This window comes from Carassius gibelio, chromosome A18, assembly GCF_023724105.1.
Source record: "Carassius gibelio isolate Cgi1373 ecotype wild population from Czech Republic chromosome A18, carGib1.2-hapl.c, whole genome shotgun sequence".
NCBI lineage: Eukaryota > Metazoa > Chordata > Actinopteri > Cypriniformes > Cyprinidae > Carassius > Carassius gibelio.
The window spans coordinates 7,544,789-7,563,019 of NC_068388.1; the positions used below are offsets into that span (position 1 = coordinate 7,544,789).

The window sequence follows — 18,231 nt, forward strand, 5'->3', positions numbered from 1 at the left end:
AAGTGACTAAATTTTTAAATAAAAAGCAGCACTGTTTTCAACATTGATAATAAAAATAATAATTAAAAAAATAATTTCTTGAGCACCAAATTAGCATATTTAGTGTTATAATATAACACTGAAAACTGGAGTAATAATAATAAAAAATTATAATAAAATAATAAAATTCAGCTTTGCCATTCAAGTATATTATTTTTTTTTTTTTACAGTTGTTTTAAATAGTAATAATATTTCACAGTGTTACTGTTTTACTTTGTTTTCGATCAAATAAATGACACAATGGTGAGTATAAGACACTTATTTCAAAAACATTAAATACAATAGACTAATAGTGAAACCATAAAATATTTTCTTTAGGTTAGATTTACACTTGACTATCTTAAAATAGTCATTATCCTAAATATACAAGATTAAACTTTTTTAAATTATGATCTAAATGGCTACACCAATATCATCCCATGCTAATTTAGGATGAACATAATTAATAGAAAATTAATATTACTGAACTGTTATATCTATTAGTGGTTTTATTTGGTGGTATTACTGGTGTTTAAATCTAAAATGTCCACACTGACGTCAATAAAAACCATCTCGTATTCACATACAGCATATTCTGATTAGAAGATCTGAGAGCAGATTGCACAGAGGACAGCGGAGCACTTCAGCATGACCTCAGACATGGAATATTTACCACATTAATATTTCAGCATGCAAAGGAAATCATAGACTTTAATTGCATGTGTCATCTATTTTCATAATATTCCTGAGTTATGCCCTATGAAATCAATGTATAACATTTGCTAATAATACCCACTGTCACATTTCAAATGAAAAAGAGCTATTTATATCTTCACTTATTAACCTCCTATGAGATCGGGTATAACTCAAAGTGTCATTTGCAGGATAAAGCAGCCATCCGGTCAGAGTTGTACACTAGGAGTGGACAAAGAATGGAGAACAAAAGAGAATGGCTGAGGCAAGAATTTAGGGATGTAGAATAATCAAAACAGCTATAAATATAAGTCAAACCTGACTCAAAAGGTAATGCATAAATTCATTTAATTATCAGGTCTAAACAAGCTCAAAAACATCCATTATTTTGAAGCTATAAGAAATGTAATAGTCACCATTAAAGAAATCATAAAGTCCACTGCATAAACAGCAAATGCCACAAGGCAATATGTAATGTTACTTCATTAGAGATACCAGTGAAGTCTTTAGTCTAAACATTAAAAAGCGCAAAATTATCTCAAAATGCTGCCCAGAGGGCAAAATACTGGGAAATGCTTGCAAATGAGATTCTGATGGCAGCACACGAGTAAACATTCAACGATCTGAATATTTATCTGCATAATGCATACCTCCAAGAGGTATTTTATATTGCTCATTATTAAAGACTTTGATGAAGAATTTAAAAAGCTACATAAATTACTTGGCACAACACATCTGTATGTGGCAATACAACGACTAAGTGCAACAAACAGCAAAAATGTACGTTTATAATTTTTTTAGGGGAGAGAAATGACATAAAAAAGACATTTTCTTTGAGCACAGTATGGGTTAACAATGTTGTATTTGATAAGAATCACCTTCCACAACATTAACAAAACATTCGACAATTTATTCCTTTCAGCAAATTAATAAAATAAATAGATGTATTCATACAGAAAACTACGGAGCCATGCAGGAAAAAAAAATATAAGGCTAAATCCTGTGCAAAATTTACTAATTCATTCCCTCAATGTACTAAAACGTACACATGATTACTATAGCATTCCCTTGATTCACTATTGCGTTCACTCGATTTATAAATTGTGCGCACAATTTACTGATTCGTTCCCTCGATTTGCTAAATCGCACGCATAATTTAGCAAATTGAGGGAACACAATAGTAAATTGAGGGAACGCAATAGTAATTGTGTGCACATTTTAGTAAATTGAGGGAACTAATTAGTAAATCGTGTGCACAATTTATTTGTTTTTTTTCTTGCATGTCATGTGCGGGGCTCCGTAGTACGAAAACAGACAAAGGAACCCGCTGTTAATATACCGTTTACAGCACATACAATTTTAATTATGGAAGCCTGTTTCCACCATGCAATTTAAAAAAAATTGTAATTGCAACTTTTTATATCCGAATTCAGAGTTCTTGGATATAAACTAAGAATTACGAGAAATAAAACAGAATTCCGTTATGAACTCGCAATTCTGATAAAATACAAACTGTGACATGTTTACTCAAAATTGTGAGATATAAACTCAAAACTGCAAGATGGTAACTCGATATTGTCAGATATAAACTAGGTACTGCAATACATAAAGTCAGAATTGTGTTACAAACTTGCACACAATTCTGACTTTATTTCTTGCAATTCCAAGATTATGTCTCACAATTTGACTTTTTTCTCAGAATTAGATATACTCACAATTCAAAAAAAAAAAAAAAAAAAAAAAAAACATTCAAAATTGGCAGATACAAACTCAGAATTATGACAACTAAGAATTGTGTGTAAAAATGTGCAATTCTGAGAAGAAAAAAAAGTCTTGAATTGCGTAATGTTAACTCAAAATTGCCAGATGTAATCTCGGAATTGTGACAAATGAAGTCATAATTGAGATTGAAAGTCACAAAAACAGGCTTCCACACTTAATCTTCTGTTTGAAGTGGAGCTACTGGATTAAAAAATGGCCTCTCTCGTCTAAGATGCAACTTCCCGTAGCTCATCTCAAACTCTTTCTTGGTGCCGTCGAGGACTTCCAGGCTACCTGACCGTACATCATAATCAAACGAGCGCAGTTTCTGAATGCGATATTGAATGATCTGCGTTGTCAGTTCTAATACTGTGGGAGTCTCCATGATCTGCTCCATACTTACTCCAGCGGTGAGGAGGCCTTTGAAGCGGTCAGCTAATATAGGCACAGAATAGTATAACAAGGCTGGACACTGAAGCACGATCTGCCTGAGCTCTGCTTCTGTGCATCCCAAAGTCTCCTGGGAGTAGTTGAGGGTGAGTCTCATACTTTCAGGGTTCAGCTCAGTAACATATCCCTTCAGTTTGGAAAGCAGCCGCAAGAGCTCATCGCCAGTAAATCCCACATTGCGTAGGAATGCCAAGTTATCGTGCAGGGCCTCGGGAAGCTTTAGAAGCACGTATGGATTTTGAGTAAGCAGCTTCTGCAACCAGGTCTTCATGTTGTCCTCCTTCCCACCCAAGTCCAAATAGGTCTTCTGCAGGGTCTGGATCATCTCCTTGTTTAGCTTCAAGGGTCGGCTGAAGCTCTGAGGGGCACTGGCCATGAGCTTGCTAATAACGCGTTTGTTGAGATGTAACGTCTGGAAATACGCAATGTTAGCTTTCTGGTTTTCGTGATCGGAGGACGAGGAGAAAAACGAGCTGGGGAATTTTTCAATGATTGCTACTAGATCCTTCTGGCTGGTGCACACTGACATCCACAGCTTTTTCTGAGCCTCCATTTGATCAGGTTTGCAGAGGATGGCCTCAGGATGGAGCTCCAAAACGCGGGCGATAACAGGCCCACTAGCCCCCATGTCCCTCAGCAGGGCGGCGGTCTCATTCACAAACACTTGTTCATGGCGCAACACCCAACTCTTCAGCTTCCGGACTTTACTAATGTCTACAGACAAGTCGTAAAGGGCGCTTACAGCAAGCGGGTTCTCTTCTTGAACAATCGAGGAGGAGGGCCTCATGAAAAGCAAAGGAGTCACTTGAGCCCTCTGGCAGTAGAGACACAGCGAAGTTGTGACTAATCGCAACATGTTTGTAGGTCTGTTGGTTGTTTTTGCATTGCATGCAAGTCACATGCCTGAAACAATCGGAAAAACATATCAGAAAATCTACTTCAAGTCTCAAACTGTTTAAATTGAAAACTTCCTCATTCCCACCTACTAACACAAATCTGATATCACATGAGTCTTCCGAGTGAACAGAATGAGCATTCAGACTCTACAAACCATCTACTTACATGATAAAGAACTGTCACCAGAAAACAACTAGCTGTTTAATAGCTAACATCCACAAAATGCCAATATCAGAAGTTATTTTACATCTACGCCTAAGATAATTTAGGCTACTTTTGGTAACTAGATTTTAGCTTTGGAGAAAACAGCTAAATTTCACAACAACAAACAACCGTTAGGTACACAAACAGAAAAAAAAAAGTACAAACAAGTAAAACAGTTTCTTTATAATGAGATAATGACATATTTTTCTTGGGATTGCAAAGAAAAAGACTAGATACCTTTATGGTCAAGGATGTCCCATAGTTTTTAAATGACATTCACGACACCATTTAACCTTCATGCTCTTTTTGGGGTCTTTTATCCCACATAAATAAATTGTTTGACTTTTGTGACTTTTTTGAGGCAATAATCTATATACTGGTGTTCTCTTATTAGAGAAAAAGAAAAGAAGATACACTATACGCATTAAGAATTTACAGTAAATTGGCTTTTGAAGAAACAGAACAGAATATCAATGACACGCCTTGCACCGAGGGGCACAAAAACATTTTTGTTAAAATAAAATGCATTCTAAAATTAGAATAACACAGATAAATATGATAAGTTAAGATTTTGCTTGAGTACATCAGTATCACACACACACACACACACACACACACACACACACACAGTATATGGGGGAAGTGTGAGGAAAAGAAAAATTAAAAGAAAATGAGTTAATTCTGTAATTATACCATTATTATTATTACACTAACATCAAACAAACAAACCATCAAGTAAATATCCACAGAACATGAGGCAGTGTGTTCTCTCTTATGAAATATGAGGCAGTGTGTTCTCTCTTATGAAACATAAGTCATGACATCGAGGTAAAGAAACAAACAGCGTTGTCTACATGCGGCGTGCGTTTATTAGTATGCAATAATATCATTATCTGAAACGTGTTCATAATAAAAACTGATCAGTAACGTTACCTCAGCAGGTCCAATCTGGTCACATTTGGACTTGGAACTGGGGGAGACCACAAGGGAAGACGTGGGCTTCTCTGATTCTGGTTTTGACGCCCCCATGTGGTCTGAGTACAACAGCGCCACCCTTCGCATGGGAGGAAAACTGAAACCAGTTAATAAAAAATAAATAAATAAAAACATTTTGATTTACAGCAAAGGAAAATATGACTTAACCACTCACCTAAAAGACAAAATAGTCAAAACTGGCACTAATAAAAAGATCAACAAATATGAAAGACAGCCAAGCTTTTTCTAATTAGCAGATAATTCAATTTTAAGCAGCAGTTCAGGGCTGTTGTGTTTTTCGCTTAAAATGGCATCAGGGACTGAGGGTTCTATAATCAGAACAGAGAGATATTAGTCTGAATGGCAGTGGAGAGTGAGTCACAGTTGGAGCTTAATCACAATGCTGGATCATTCCTGCCTAAACTGTTCACTCAGCCCACCCTTGAAGTCTCCACAATATGGCTTTGCATTCAGAGGGCCCCCACAGACTATAAAGTACCTGTAGGCCGACAAGGTACAGTTCAAGACAACAGATTCTCAATATTTAAAGACTACTTTAGAGTTCTCTGTCTCTATATTAGTATTTTTCTCAAACATATAAGCGAATACACATATGTATATATGTGTATGTGTGCATATATATATATATATATATATATATATATAGCCTATATATATATATATATATATATATATATATATATACATATATATATATATATATATATATATATATATATATATATATATATATATATATATATATATACACACCCACCCACCCACACACACACACACACACACACATAGGTAAGACTCTAAAATAATTATTACATACATTTTGCTCAAATCTACTGATATGATTTATTTATAAGTTAGTAGTGATCAATTACACTTGAACTATGAATTTCTCTTCCAGATATTCCAGTATGTTGTTGTAGTACAAGAGTGAACATTCATGTTAATGTTTTTCCCTGCAGGCAAACTATCAGGTTTTTGCAGAGCATTGTTGAAATGGTTGACTGAAGCTGCGACTCACTGCAAAAAAAAAAAAAAAAAAATGTGTCCATTATTTGAGTTTCAGTTGAGAATGACCTAACATAGACTGATGTTTCTCATACTCAGACAACCACAAGATATAACCAAATGAGGAAGCACAGAAGAGATAGAACTCGATATAGAGATTGAGACTAGAGATAAATCTTTAGTGATTTATGAGATAAAACTTTTTGTCAACAGCACACAAGATTACATGAACAACCTTTAATGGAAAGATAAATGAGAATCATGTGCTCTGGGTTATAAGGGAGGATATAGGCATGAGGAAAGCAAAGCAAGAAAAACTGCACCTGAGAAACTGAAGGAAAAAACCCTGCACCTAATAAGGACAACATCCCAAAGTGGGTGGATCTTATTGCCAAACTTCAGAAACAGGTTACTCAAATTTCTGATTATGTGGAAGGTAACAGCCTGAAAGCAGTCTTACGGATGGACAGAGTAGAACAGGATGGTTCAGACAGGGAACACTGTGATACTTCTCACTCTGCTGCTAGTGAGCACTATTGCAGAAGAAGACCCAGAGCCCATTTTCAGAGCTCTTGGTGGGGAACTGGACATGGGTTATTGCTTTGGCAATGACATTGCTGTGTACAAACTGAATGCTGATGGAAGGGAGCTATTGGGTCAGTTCTCGAGACCTTCAGTTTTACCACCTGATGCCTTTAAGGGTCGGATCAGTTTATCCACTGAAGTTGTAGGACTGCTGGGTCTGAAGCTCACAAATCTTCAGTTCTCTGATTCTGGCATTTACATCAAAGAGTGCTGGAGTGATAGCACAATGGAAAATTATCGCAAGCACTATCTCTATGTTTGTGACATGGAGTTCGACTTTAAGGAAATTTCACTGACACCCGGCACAGGTGCAGATCTGGTATGTAATATGGGTTCCACGAAACATGCTGAAATAAAATGGTACAGAGATGTGGACAATGCAACTTTGTTCATGGATACTAAGATTTCTTTGGAGCCATTACAAGCGGAGTTTAAAAACCTCATTCAGGTTCATGATGAAGGCTCATTTTTACATGTTTCAGATGAGTTTATTCAAGACAGACCTAGTTTTTTCTGTCTGATCATGGAGGGAGAGCAATGCAAGAGCTTCCAAACCCTAGGACTACCAGAGGATCCTGAAATGAAGACTGTTTATCCTTCTGTAGGAGATACCATAGTCCTAAAATGTTCAGTACACAACCTCAGACAGAACCACTGGGAAACACCTTTTGGACAAGTTAACTCATCGGCACCAGTAGGGACAACCAAAAATCAGATGTTCGTGTCAACAAGCAATAATTCTGAAGACTTTTCCCTAATCATTCGATCTCTCACTTCAAATCATTCTGGGAGTTATAAATGTTTCTCTACCTTCCTCATTGAAGATTATGTTGTGAATGTGTGCCCTTTGCTTGAATCAACCAATATTTCATTTTTTGCAGAAAATAAGAAGGTGGTCCTCCCATGTAACTTCATGTCTTCATCAGAATTAAGCGATAAATTAAAGTACGCCAGCGTTCTTTGGTATAGAAAGAATGATGGGAAGGACATCCAAATAATGGACTCAGGGGATCCTTCTGTAGCCCCTCCTAATGATTTACAAGGCCGCATGCATTTCTCAAAGGAAGATTCCTCTCTCATCATCACAGATCCCAAAAAGGAGGACAGTGGGTTGTACTGGTGTGTGGTGCTACTGGATAATGAGGAGACTGACGAGGATGATGATGAGGGTGATTATGACATTGATGATGGTGATAAAGAAGATCACATGGATTCATGGATAAATGAGGAAGAATACATGGATGTGTGTCTCTTTAGACAGGTCACCAATCTAAAGTTTCAATCTAAAACAGAAAGAAAGTGGAATAATAAAAATCAGCCTGAACCTGAACCTGAACCTGAACATGTACCTGAACATAAACCTGAACCTGAACCTGAATCTGAACCTGAGACTAACCTGACAATGTATGCTCTGTGTGCAGTGATTGTATGTGTATCATTACTGGCTGTGATCTGTATTTTGGTGTTTCTAAAAATAAGAGCTAAGAAAAGATCTGCCACTATTCCAGGAGGAGGTTTTAAACCACCTGAAGAGGAAGGAATAGCACTTAATACAACAAAGACATAGAGTATAAGGTCACTCCTTTTTGAGCTTCCATTGTTTTTACACAATAATGTTAATGAAAAGTGTAAATGTGAAAATTAAGAGGAAACTACTTAAGGTAAAGGTATAGTTCATAAACAATTCACCAGAAATCCTGCCATCATTTACTTACTCGCGTGTAATTCTAAACCTGAATGACATACTTTCTTCCGTGAGACACAAAAGAAGATATTTTGAGATACGTCTCACAGTTTTGTTGTTGTTGTTGTTGTTTTGCTAACAATCAAAATCACTGATCAGTAATCAATAATCACAGAACTGCTCGGTAACCGACATTCTTCAAGATATCTTCTCTTGTGGGAAAATGATGAAAGAATTTTCATTTTTCAGTGAACTATCCCTTTAGAGTTCATTTTCACCTTCATACCTGAAATAGGGAAAGACATTTGTAAGACTTACTCAAAAGGCTTACTCAAGTATTGCAAAATGGTGTTCAGTATCACAATTACACATCTGACAATTGTTGTTTTTGTAAATGTTGAAATGGATCGCAAAAGTGTCTTCAGGGTGATCACGCAGCAAGACTCAGTCATGAGGGTAATGTAAAACAGCTACTGGTATGTGTGACAATTTCTTGTGCAATGAAGACAAGACCATCTGGTTTGTTTCCCTGTCAAATACTGAGTACAATCTAAGCAAATCGTGCTATAAACATAAACACACCATAACATATTGGTCTTAAACGGATAGTTCAAACTAATATTAAGAATCATTCACTCATCCACATGTATTTCCAAACCTGCATGAATTACTTCTGTGGAAAAAATAATGCCATACAGGTTCGGAAGGAGTAAATAATGACAGTAAATTTGGGTGATCTATCCTATTTGCTACATGATTTATAGAGGACGGTGTACATATGATAGTTCGACATGTATTTCTCTTAGTTCTTTTCTGCATTTATGATTCAAAATTGCTCTATGTCTTGTAAAAACATGTCCATTAATCATGTATCCCATAGTTTCAACTGGAAAGAGGCATTAAGCACTACTGAACTGCTACCATTAGAACATCATCTCTCCCATGACAGAGATCTTGGTAATGATAAACAACAGATGTGCAAAAAACATCCGTAAACATTTTCATTCTTCTTCTGTCCGGGGATGTGTAGAACACTTCCTGTTCTAATTTTTCTTTGGCTTCCATTAACATGTCAACAGAGTTTTAATCTAATGCTGAATCTAATATCAGCTGGCTGCATAAACACGGGCAGTTACTGAGAGAAAGGCTGACGGTGTCTAGAGAGCTCTGTGTGCATTTGATGGACATGGTTATGTCATGTAAAGCTGTGCTGTTGGTCCTGTGTGGAAACACAGATTAGAAAAACGGCTCTGTTTATGTGCATTCCAGATATGAGTGTGTTTTGCTGTGGTTGGGCAGACAGCCAAAATACTATCTTTGTTAAATAGGTATTAAAATTATTTGAGTTACAATGGGTTGGAATTGTTTGAAAGCTTTAATCCATATTTGTGTTTTTATTACAGCACAGGTGCGTTCTCAGTGTATACACTGGATATAAATGATCCAGTGCTTTGTTAATGGATTTTCTTTGCATTCAAAAATGCTGTCAAATGTTTTTTTGTTTTTTAAGTGCTAATGGAACATGAAATAATCTTGATAATTAACTGCACAGTTCATAGCAACATAAATAACAGAACATCCTGAGTGAGACGCAAGACATATTTAAAGAGGTTTTGATGGTTACCACTAAATAAAAACAGTGCTTATTTTTAGACTGCCTTTACTGTTTTCTTTAATTTTGATATGTGTCAATGATTCACTAAGTGCCTATTTGAGTCATCCAGCAATGAACCCAGTTCGACCGGCAGGTTTTTAGATGGGACATGTCAGCTTTAACTTGTCAAAGTAGTCAACCTTTCTTACAGTCATCATGCATTATGCCAAAAGGCAAGAGTTGTATGTAGCAGAAATGAGTCAAATCAGACAAATCAAAGAGTCTATCAGAGCTGTGTGCATTGAAACATGAGCTGAATTCCTCAGGAAGTCATAAATCAGTTCTAGTGCCACAGGAACCAAGCAAGATAACCAACCAACCAACTTGTTCACACAACAGCTTTCAACATTAACACCAATAGAACAAGCTGAAACCAGACTGAAATTCCTAAGGGGGAAGGGCTTTAAACCTTTGTCTTCACAGAAAAGTCCTTTGCCAGAGAATGGCAAAGAAACCCTTTTTATACATTATATATGGACCAGAATGAACTCAAAAAAGACTTATGAATGAATCATTCCATTGCTTAACTCCATATTCATTTACGTGTAACCCACACATTTGACTATCATGTATAATCACTTATTGTGTATGTCTTTTGATAACTATAGGATACCTAGTCATGTCTAGTATTGAAATAATCGCATTTTCTTGCTTGATATTGTCCTGACAATCATTTATTTGTAAAATATATCATAATCATGTTATAGGAATCATGTCCAAAATTAGACCCTGTGAGGCAAGAACCACATGCTTGGTAAGATAAACAAATGATTTATGATACCAACCCCAAGAACATATCTGATTGGTCAAGGCAACATTTGAGGGGTGGCCAACAGGAAAGTTTAAATACTTTGGATACGACTAAATTTTTGCTTTTAGTTCTAGTCTAGCTGCTGCTATTAGCCATGTCGGCTTTTAGTTCTAGCATTGCTTGTGCTATCAGTCATGCCTTGTTTTTTAGTCTGCTTTTAGTCCCTAGCTGCTGCTATTAGCCATGTCGGCTTTTAGTCTGCTTTTAGTTCCAGCCTTGCTCGTGCTATCAGTCATGCCTGCTCTTAGCTTGTAGCTTTGCTACCTAGCTTTAGCTTGTAGCATCTAGCCATGCGGTTAATCATCATTGTTCTTTGAGCGCGGTTCCAGCGTGCCTGCCTGCTGCTACTATGCCACGATGAGAAAGAAAACAACCTAGTCTCGTCAAACTTTATTTCTTTTCTTTTCCGTTTGAGAGTTTCGTGTTCTGAGTTAAGTTTTGTAACGTCCATTCAACTTCAACCAGCGAACACGACTCTGCACTTTCAGCCAACGCCCAACAACCACGGGCTTCCCAAGACGTCACTTCACTACTGAACTTCCAGCCAATCAGCGACACCGGGATACCCCTTTCAACTGGAGTCCCTTTCACAGCAAACTAAGGCAACGTATTCCCAGATATTTGTTGTGCTGGTGTATCTAATATAATTTTAACCCCATTGAGGAACTCAATGCGAGTGCTAATTACGTGATTGATGGTTGTTCATGTCTATGCAATTTAACGTATTGCTGTAAACTTGGGATTCCATATTTCCATTCTCTTAAACTCATCTTTCCCTAACTTTCGACCTTCCTGCAACTTGTGTGAATGTGTGTGTGCGTGCGTTTATGTGTTAGATTAGTTTATATGTCTTAGATTTATCTAATAAAGCCTTATTCATATTGAAAAGAGAAGTATCTTGTGTTTTGTGCTTACAAGTTAATGTCTTAAACTGCCGATCTTGTTACTGTGCTAATTGATAGTGTTTTCACTTTAGTTTGGATATTAGTATCCAGCGCAGATTTGATGTTAAACGGCTCGTTCACTGAACCGCAGGCGCGTCTCCGTGAACAGCCGTGAAACAGTGATTCTGTTCAAATTCCCTTTAAAATCTTAAATGATTCCCTTTGAGCTAAATTGACCTGTTTCCCTTACATGTACCTATTTCATGGGTGTCATTTGTGCTCCAACACACGTTTGTATTTGACTTGAAACCTGCACACTTCTGTCCTTTATTTCTAACATTTTGAAACATCATTTCTCTCAGACTGTCTAGCTTATCTTATATATTAATATGTCCCAGGTTATCTGGGTTCTGCATGGCCTTGTCTTATTTAATCCCATTTAAAGACATCATGCATCGAAAGACATTACCTAAAGCATGAAAGACATTGCCCCTCAGATATAATAGTTGCTGCATCCCTACTGATAAAACAGCTGCAATTCTCATCCAAAAGATTTTATCAGGACTGTAGTGATGTGCATTTCCACTGGGGGTGTCCTTTTTGTAAAGAAAATTAAACATTGAGTGGTGAGCTAACTGGCCACCAAACCTTACAGGAATTACCTTTTATTGATTTTAATTAAAATGCATGCATGAAAGAATGCAGTTTTCTTTTCAGAAGGGGAAACAAAATGTTAACCGACCTATGAACCCTCTTTTTTCTTATCAGAAAGCATTACATGTTAAACATGACACATAATATGACTTATTCCAAAAATATCAGATCGTAAAGTCGAGCCACATTATAACTCAAAAAAATGTGTCATGATGAGGCAATGTGACTTTGCCGTATAGCAACACTAAATAAAAAAATAACATTAATAAACTCAACCAACCAAGAGTATTTGTCCAGACAGGATCTGCCCCCTGAAATAGCCCTGGAACAGCCTAACCACAATAAAAATACACACACACACACACACACACACACAAACACTGTGAGCTAGGAGTGACTTCTAGGGCAAAAAAAACCCCAATAGTAGTATATAAGAGGATCATCAGGAATGTCTATAAATTAAAACTGATTCTAACAGGAAAGTGATGAGTGCGGCTATGTGAGCCAACTGATCAGTCACTGTGTTAAGAGCAGGATTATTAAACAGTTTAACAGCTTAATTGAACAGACTCCTCTGAGAAGTGATTTGGAGCCTGGCATCTGGGTCTGTCAGCTCTCCCTTTGGCGGCGGGACAGTAAAGACAAGCCTAGTGAGACGTTGTAATGGGCTGACTTTTCAACAAAATCTATCATCATACTTTTAAGCTTGTGGTTTTGCCTGTGTTCATAGACCCTGTGTGTTTTTAATAAAATCTGTGCTTTGTAATTGTTAAGTATGTTAAGTAAGTTATTTGTTACAATATTCATGAATAGTGGCGGCTCCAGACAATTTTGATTGGGGGGGCAATGGGGGGTCCTGGTCATTTCAAGGGGGGTGTCATGAAAAACAACAAAAAATACAGTGCACACGGCTAATAACTGCATATTACTGCTACTAAACAACAAAAACAACACAGCATATCAACTACTTTGTTTTTAATTAATTAATCAATTGCAGTTTGCAAACAATATGCTCAAACTTTAAAGGGTTGGACCTAATCAATAAGTCCACCTTAAATATTGATACAAAACATAAAAACTGATACACTGGAATATAGTGATTCATATTATTATTACTGTTGTAGTTGTTGTTGCCTAAAATCGAACACCTTTGCAATGTAAACAAATGACAGGCTACATTTTTTATTCATATCCTTCACACTGCACTTTGATGTCAGGTGTATTATGCATTTTTTTATTGACATTGATAATTTTACATTTATTTCCAGAGAGATATTATTGAGTTTACAGGCTAAAGTGGTCTTGCTGTTGTAAACATTGTTGCTATTGTAGAAAAAAATAATAATATTTGCGTCTCATTTAAAATATAACTATATTTTAATTCATTTCTGAATAGTTTTTATTTTTATAATGATAATTCAGAGAATGAGAAAATCTGAATAAGCCTTACCAGTGTTGTGATAATTATTTTTAAGGCACTCTATGTGTTAAAAAATAAATAAGTACTGTAATATAATAATAGTGTAGTCAAATAACATAAAAAAGACCAGACCCCTCGATGCCTGTGAAACTTTTCTCCCTAAAACAGCATGCTAACGTTACTTCTACACTACAGGCTACACACAGCAACATATCTGCATGTTCTCACATCACATCGTTCTTGTAAAATAATAATAAGTAAATAAACATCAAAATCACTTCGCTGAGAATGAAACACCACTTACCAGCTGCCGCGGTGTTGAAAATATCCTTTAAAAAAAGCGCGTCGGATGAGGTCGTCGTAAGGTGAAAGGTCATCATGTTGGTTATTTTATTTACGGCTAAATTATTATTAATAAATTGTACTAATATCATGATTGGGCGTGGGCAGGCATTCACAAAAGGGAATGTTATTACAAAAAAAAAAAAAAAATCCAGGAAATTTTGCTTTGACAAAAGGGCACTTAAGGGGCAAAGGAGCAGGTGCTCAAGTGAACCGGTTCTTTCGGACAGTTCGATCAAATAAAACTAGTTGGAAAAAAAAACGGTTCACCGGTTCTTTTGCGCTCGATGTAATGTCATTCGCGACGACTGCCCTTCTTTCAAGCCTTCGATTTACCCGCGCTCATAACACTACCACAGAATCAGTTCAGAATCAATCATCAAAAGAATCAGTTCGGTTCAGACGAGCTGTGAGTCAGTCTGCTTCACACTGAATCACACATGCGCAGTATCATCTGCTCCTCGGTTCTCGAATCGGACGCGTCTGACAGAAAACGATTCTCGTTCAGTGTACGAATGTCGAAATAATTTTTTATTTATTATTATTCTGCGTAGCTTGAAGATATTTTTTTTATATTTATCCCGGATACATATATATATATATGTATATAATCAGGAAGAGGGTGGGGGGTCAAATGGGGGGTCAAGGCGTTTTTTGGCAGGGTCTTGAGACCCCCCAGGACACCCCCCCCCTGGCGCCGCCGGTGTTCATGAACCTCCTGAGGAGTTACTTAAGAGTTCACACACTGTCAAGCATGGGGCTGATATTGCCAGGGGCGGGTCTACGTGGTGGCCAGGGGGGGCACCGGCCCCCCCCTGAAATTCGATTGGCCACCCCAGGTGCCCCCCCTATAAGATGTCTTGTGATTGGTTCATTTTATGGCAAATCAGTCTATAGACTCTACTGAAGTTCGGGATTCAAAGAAGTGCAGCGTCTTCAGAGAAACAACGCTCGTCGCGATCTTGGACTTAATTAATTAATTCTTGACCTGGGTCTTCAGTCTGTGATTAACTCACCTAGTGTCTGACAAGTCTTCGGGTTCTAATCATTCCTTAATCACGTGACAGACCCATGCGCTATTTCTGACATTTCTGTCACTGTGTTTTTGTTACTGTTTCTTGAGGTTCTGTGATGTTATTATTTTATAAATAAATAAAACCTTTTAATAAATAAAATATTGATTAATTTGTCTTTTTGACTGTCTATCAGTAAATAAACACTAGGCTATATAATAATCTAATAATCTAATAAAGTATTTATAGCCTAGTTTAATTTTTAATCCATTTTTAATAATATATGTATAAGATGCTTGCTCAAAAAGTACGTAATGACATAAATTAAAAGCAAACAACATTTTGAATCCTAAACAAGTAACACTACTGTTCTATAGTCTAATCTGAAGGGTGAACTCAAAAGATATAAATCATACAACACGGTCATTTTTGAAGATTAGAATCCACTGTAAAAAAAAAACAATCAAAGTGATGTCGCCGTCATAGAGACGACTTGTTCTTCCCTAGTCACATTAAAGATTCGTCAGTCAAGAACGACACATCACAAGACACCAAACAAAGAGCTGGTAGGTAACCTTTATGTATGGTTTAAAATGTTTGTATGGTTTTCTCAGATCAATGTTTTTACCCCGTCAGGCTCTGCTCGCGTTGGTCGTGGTTGATTTCAATCGAACGTTCAGTCAACGTTTAATAAAACACAATAAAAGTAAAATACGATGGGGGGCTATCAAACAATAAACATGTCATGTTGATTTGCATATTTTGTATCAGTTTATTTTGTGACAGTGACCACATATAGCAAGATTGCACCAAATGACAATATGCACAGAATGTTCCATAATAATATTTGTCTGGTGACACGTTACTTGTTAATGCATGAGAGTAAGTCAGTTAGAGAGTCAGTTAAATTGTCAGGCCTAACTTAGCCATTTACACATGAAATGTTGTGGATGCATTCTGTGCATTTCATTTACAATTTGAATTTTTTTTTTTGAGATTGAGAAAAACAGACACACATAAGTGTTTCTTTTGAAGGCAGGGAAGAGAGCAGTGGCAAGCCATGAAAAGAAGTAAAGATATAGGGAGTTTCTTTCAATGAAAAAAAAAATATATATATATATGTATTCTCAAATTTAACTTAATGGATGTATACAGGGATGACAAAAACTAAAGTAATCAAAAATGTGCTTTATTACTGCATTTGTTTACAAGTAACTTATTCAAGTTAAAAATAATAATAAAATCAATAGGATATACGTAATACACTTTAGAATTTCGCTTTTTTTTGGGGGGGGGGGGCAGTGGCGGCCACCCCATTAGGAGGCAGTGCCCCAGCATGGCCCCCCCACTGAAAATGCTCTAGACACGCCCCTGGATATTGCAAAAGGAAAATTAGGAAAATTATATGCAAAACCATCATAAAAGCATATAGACCTATAAAGAGAACCAGAAATGTCCAATTAGTGAACAGATTTATTGGAGTGGAATCCTTTCAATAAATTCTTCACATTTGTTTTCTCATTCACATCGTTCTGATCCTCTAATTTAAACCCGACCTTTACGCCGTTCAAGGGGTTAAGAAAAAGCTATCCGAGATCGTGTTTTTGTGGGCATTTAAACAAACAAGCGAACAGAGTGTGCATTTGCGTGAAAACACAGTCTGGAAAAAGTATCTTGTTGGAATTACACTCCTAAGCCGCGTTCTTGCAATAACCACCTTACTGAGGTTTTCTGACTTTAGGAGAACTGTATCTTTAAATCATGTGCACTAAAATCCCGCGCGGATCAACATTCATTGTCGTTGAATGAAAAAACGATGACAAGGTTGCTAATATTGCATATACTTATTCAATTGTATGTTTTCCAGGAAAGTTTGAAACGACATTAAATAAATACCAAAATTTTCATTTTCTGCATAAACAATTGCTTTAATAAACTTATATACAAGCGATTTTTTGATGAACGCTTTGTGAATAAGTGTCTAAACTGCTCAATGAAAGAAAGAAAGTAGCGACTGGTTTGTGCGTCAGGTACAAACAACCAGAAACCCCTCGTCATCCCCGATGCCCGTTTTCAGTCGCAGTCACTGATTAAAGGCAGAACGCAAACCATTGACAGAGGAAGAGAAAACCCCACTGGTTATCCACGCACGATGCCCACCCCCTGCTTTTACAGAAAGCCAACATTATCCATCTGTCACTTAATACAGACGCTCAGCACACGCATGTTTGCCTATGGACTGACTCGAGAACCGCAGGACTATCTGGATCAACTTTACTGGATCGAGTCCATGCTTGTTTTATCGGTGAAATATTTCAACACGTCGTGAGTGGTAAGCGATGCTGATCATATTAACTTCCAAGATGCAAATGCATTTGATACAGCTTCTCGAAGCTTAGATAAGAAGTTGTGTCAGCGGAGGCTGTGTGACAAGGGATGCTCTTAACAGATGTGGCTAGATTCAGTCTTATAAACAAGATTTAAACTGCGAACGTCAGTGACATGAAAACTAATTTCTAGGAACCAGTAAAATGCTTGTAAAATCTTTTATTATTTTTTTTGTGTGTAATTCATTTAGGCAGTCTTGTGGAAAGAGTTGTGGTTCGACTTATCAATGTAAAAAGAAAATATTCAATGCATTTTTAAAACCATGATTTAAAACATAGGTTAGGCTACATTTAGCAGAAGCTTTTATCCAAAACGACTTACAGTGTATTTAGCCTATACATGTTTTTATTTATTTTTAATATATTTAAGTTTTTTATCATTATGTAATACTGTAATACATAAAAATGTATACTGTAATACATATCATGTATTGCACCTTGTTCCAGCTAGGCATGCTCTGGTAAAATATCTATAAAACATCAAACATCACACCAAACTAAACTGCATTGCCCGTCTTATCTGGTCTCCAAACCTGGTCATACTCGTCTTTTGAGTTAATTGGTTAATTCAGGCACTTTTCATGGCCAGGCTATGAGACCATCTTAATGAGACCAGCAAACCAACTGAATACAATCTTAAACATGCAAAAACAAGCTTAAGACCAACATTCCATTGTTGTTAAGCAATTTGTACTCTTGCAAATTCTACATGAAAGCTATGGGGTAATGCACTATAGACATTTTGATGGTTATTTATTGAGCGATGCTGTATT

General features: G+C 36.7%; 1 protein-coding gene across 1 annotated transcript; it reads right to left on the reverse strand.

The window, feature by feature from the left end:
• Positions 1 to 1,554: 1,554 nt before the first annotated feature.
• LOC127934706 (transcription termination factor 2, mitochondrial) lies at positions 1,555 to 5,105 on the reverse strand. The gene is made up of 2 exons (XM_052532253.1): positions 4,957 to 5,105; positions 1,555 to 3,825 (listed from the first exon to the last, which is right to left on the reverse strand). Exon 2 carries the CDS (start codon positions 3,776 to 3,778, stop codon positions 2,648 to 2,650), a length of 1,131 nt encoding a protein of 376 aa, XP_052388213.1. The 5' UTR covers positions 3,779 to 3,825; positions 4,957 to 5,105; the 3' UTR covers positions 1,555 to 2,647.
• Positions 5,106 to 18,231: the final 13,126 nt, after the last annotated feature.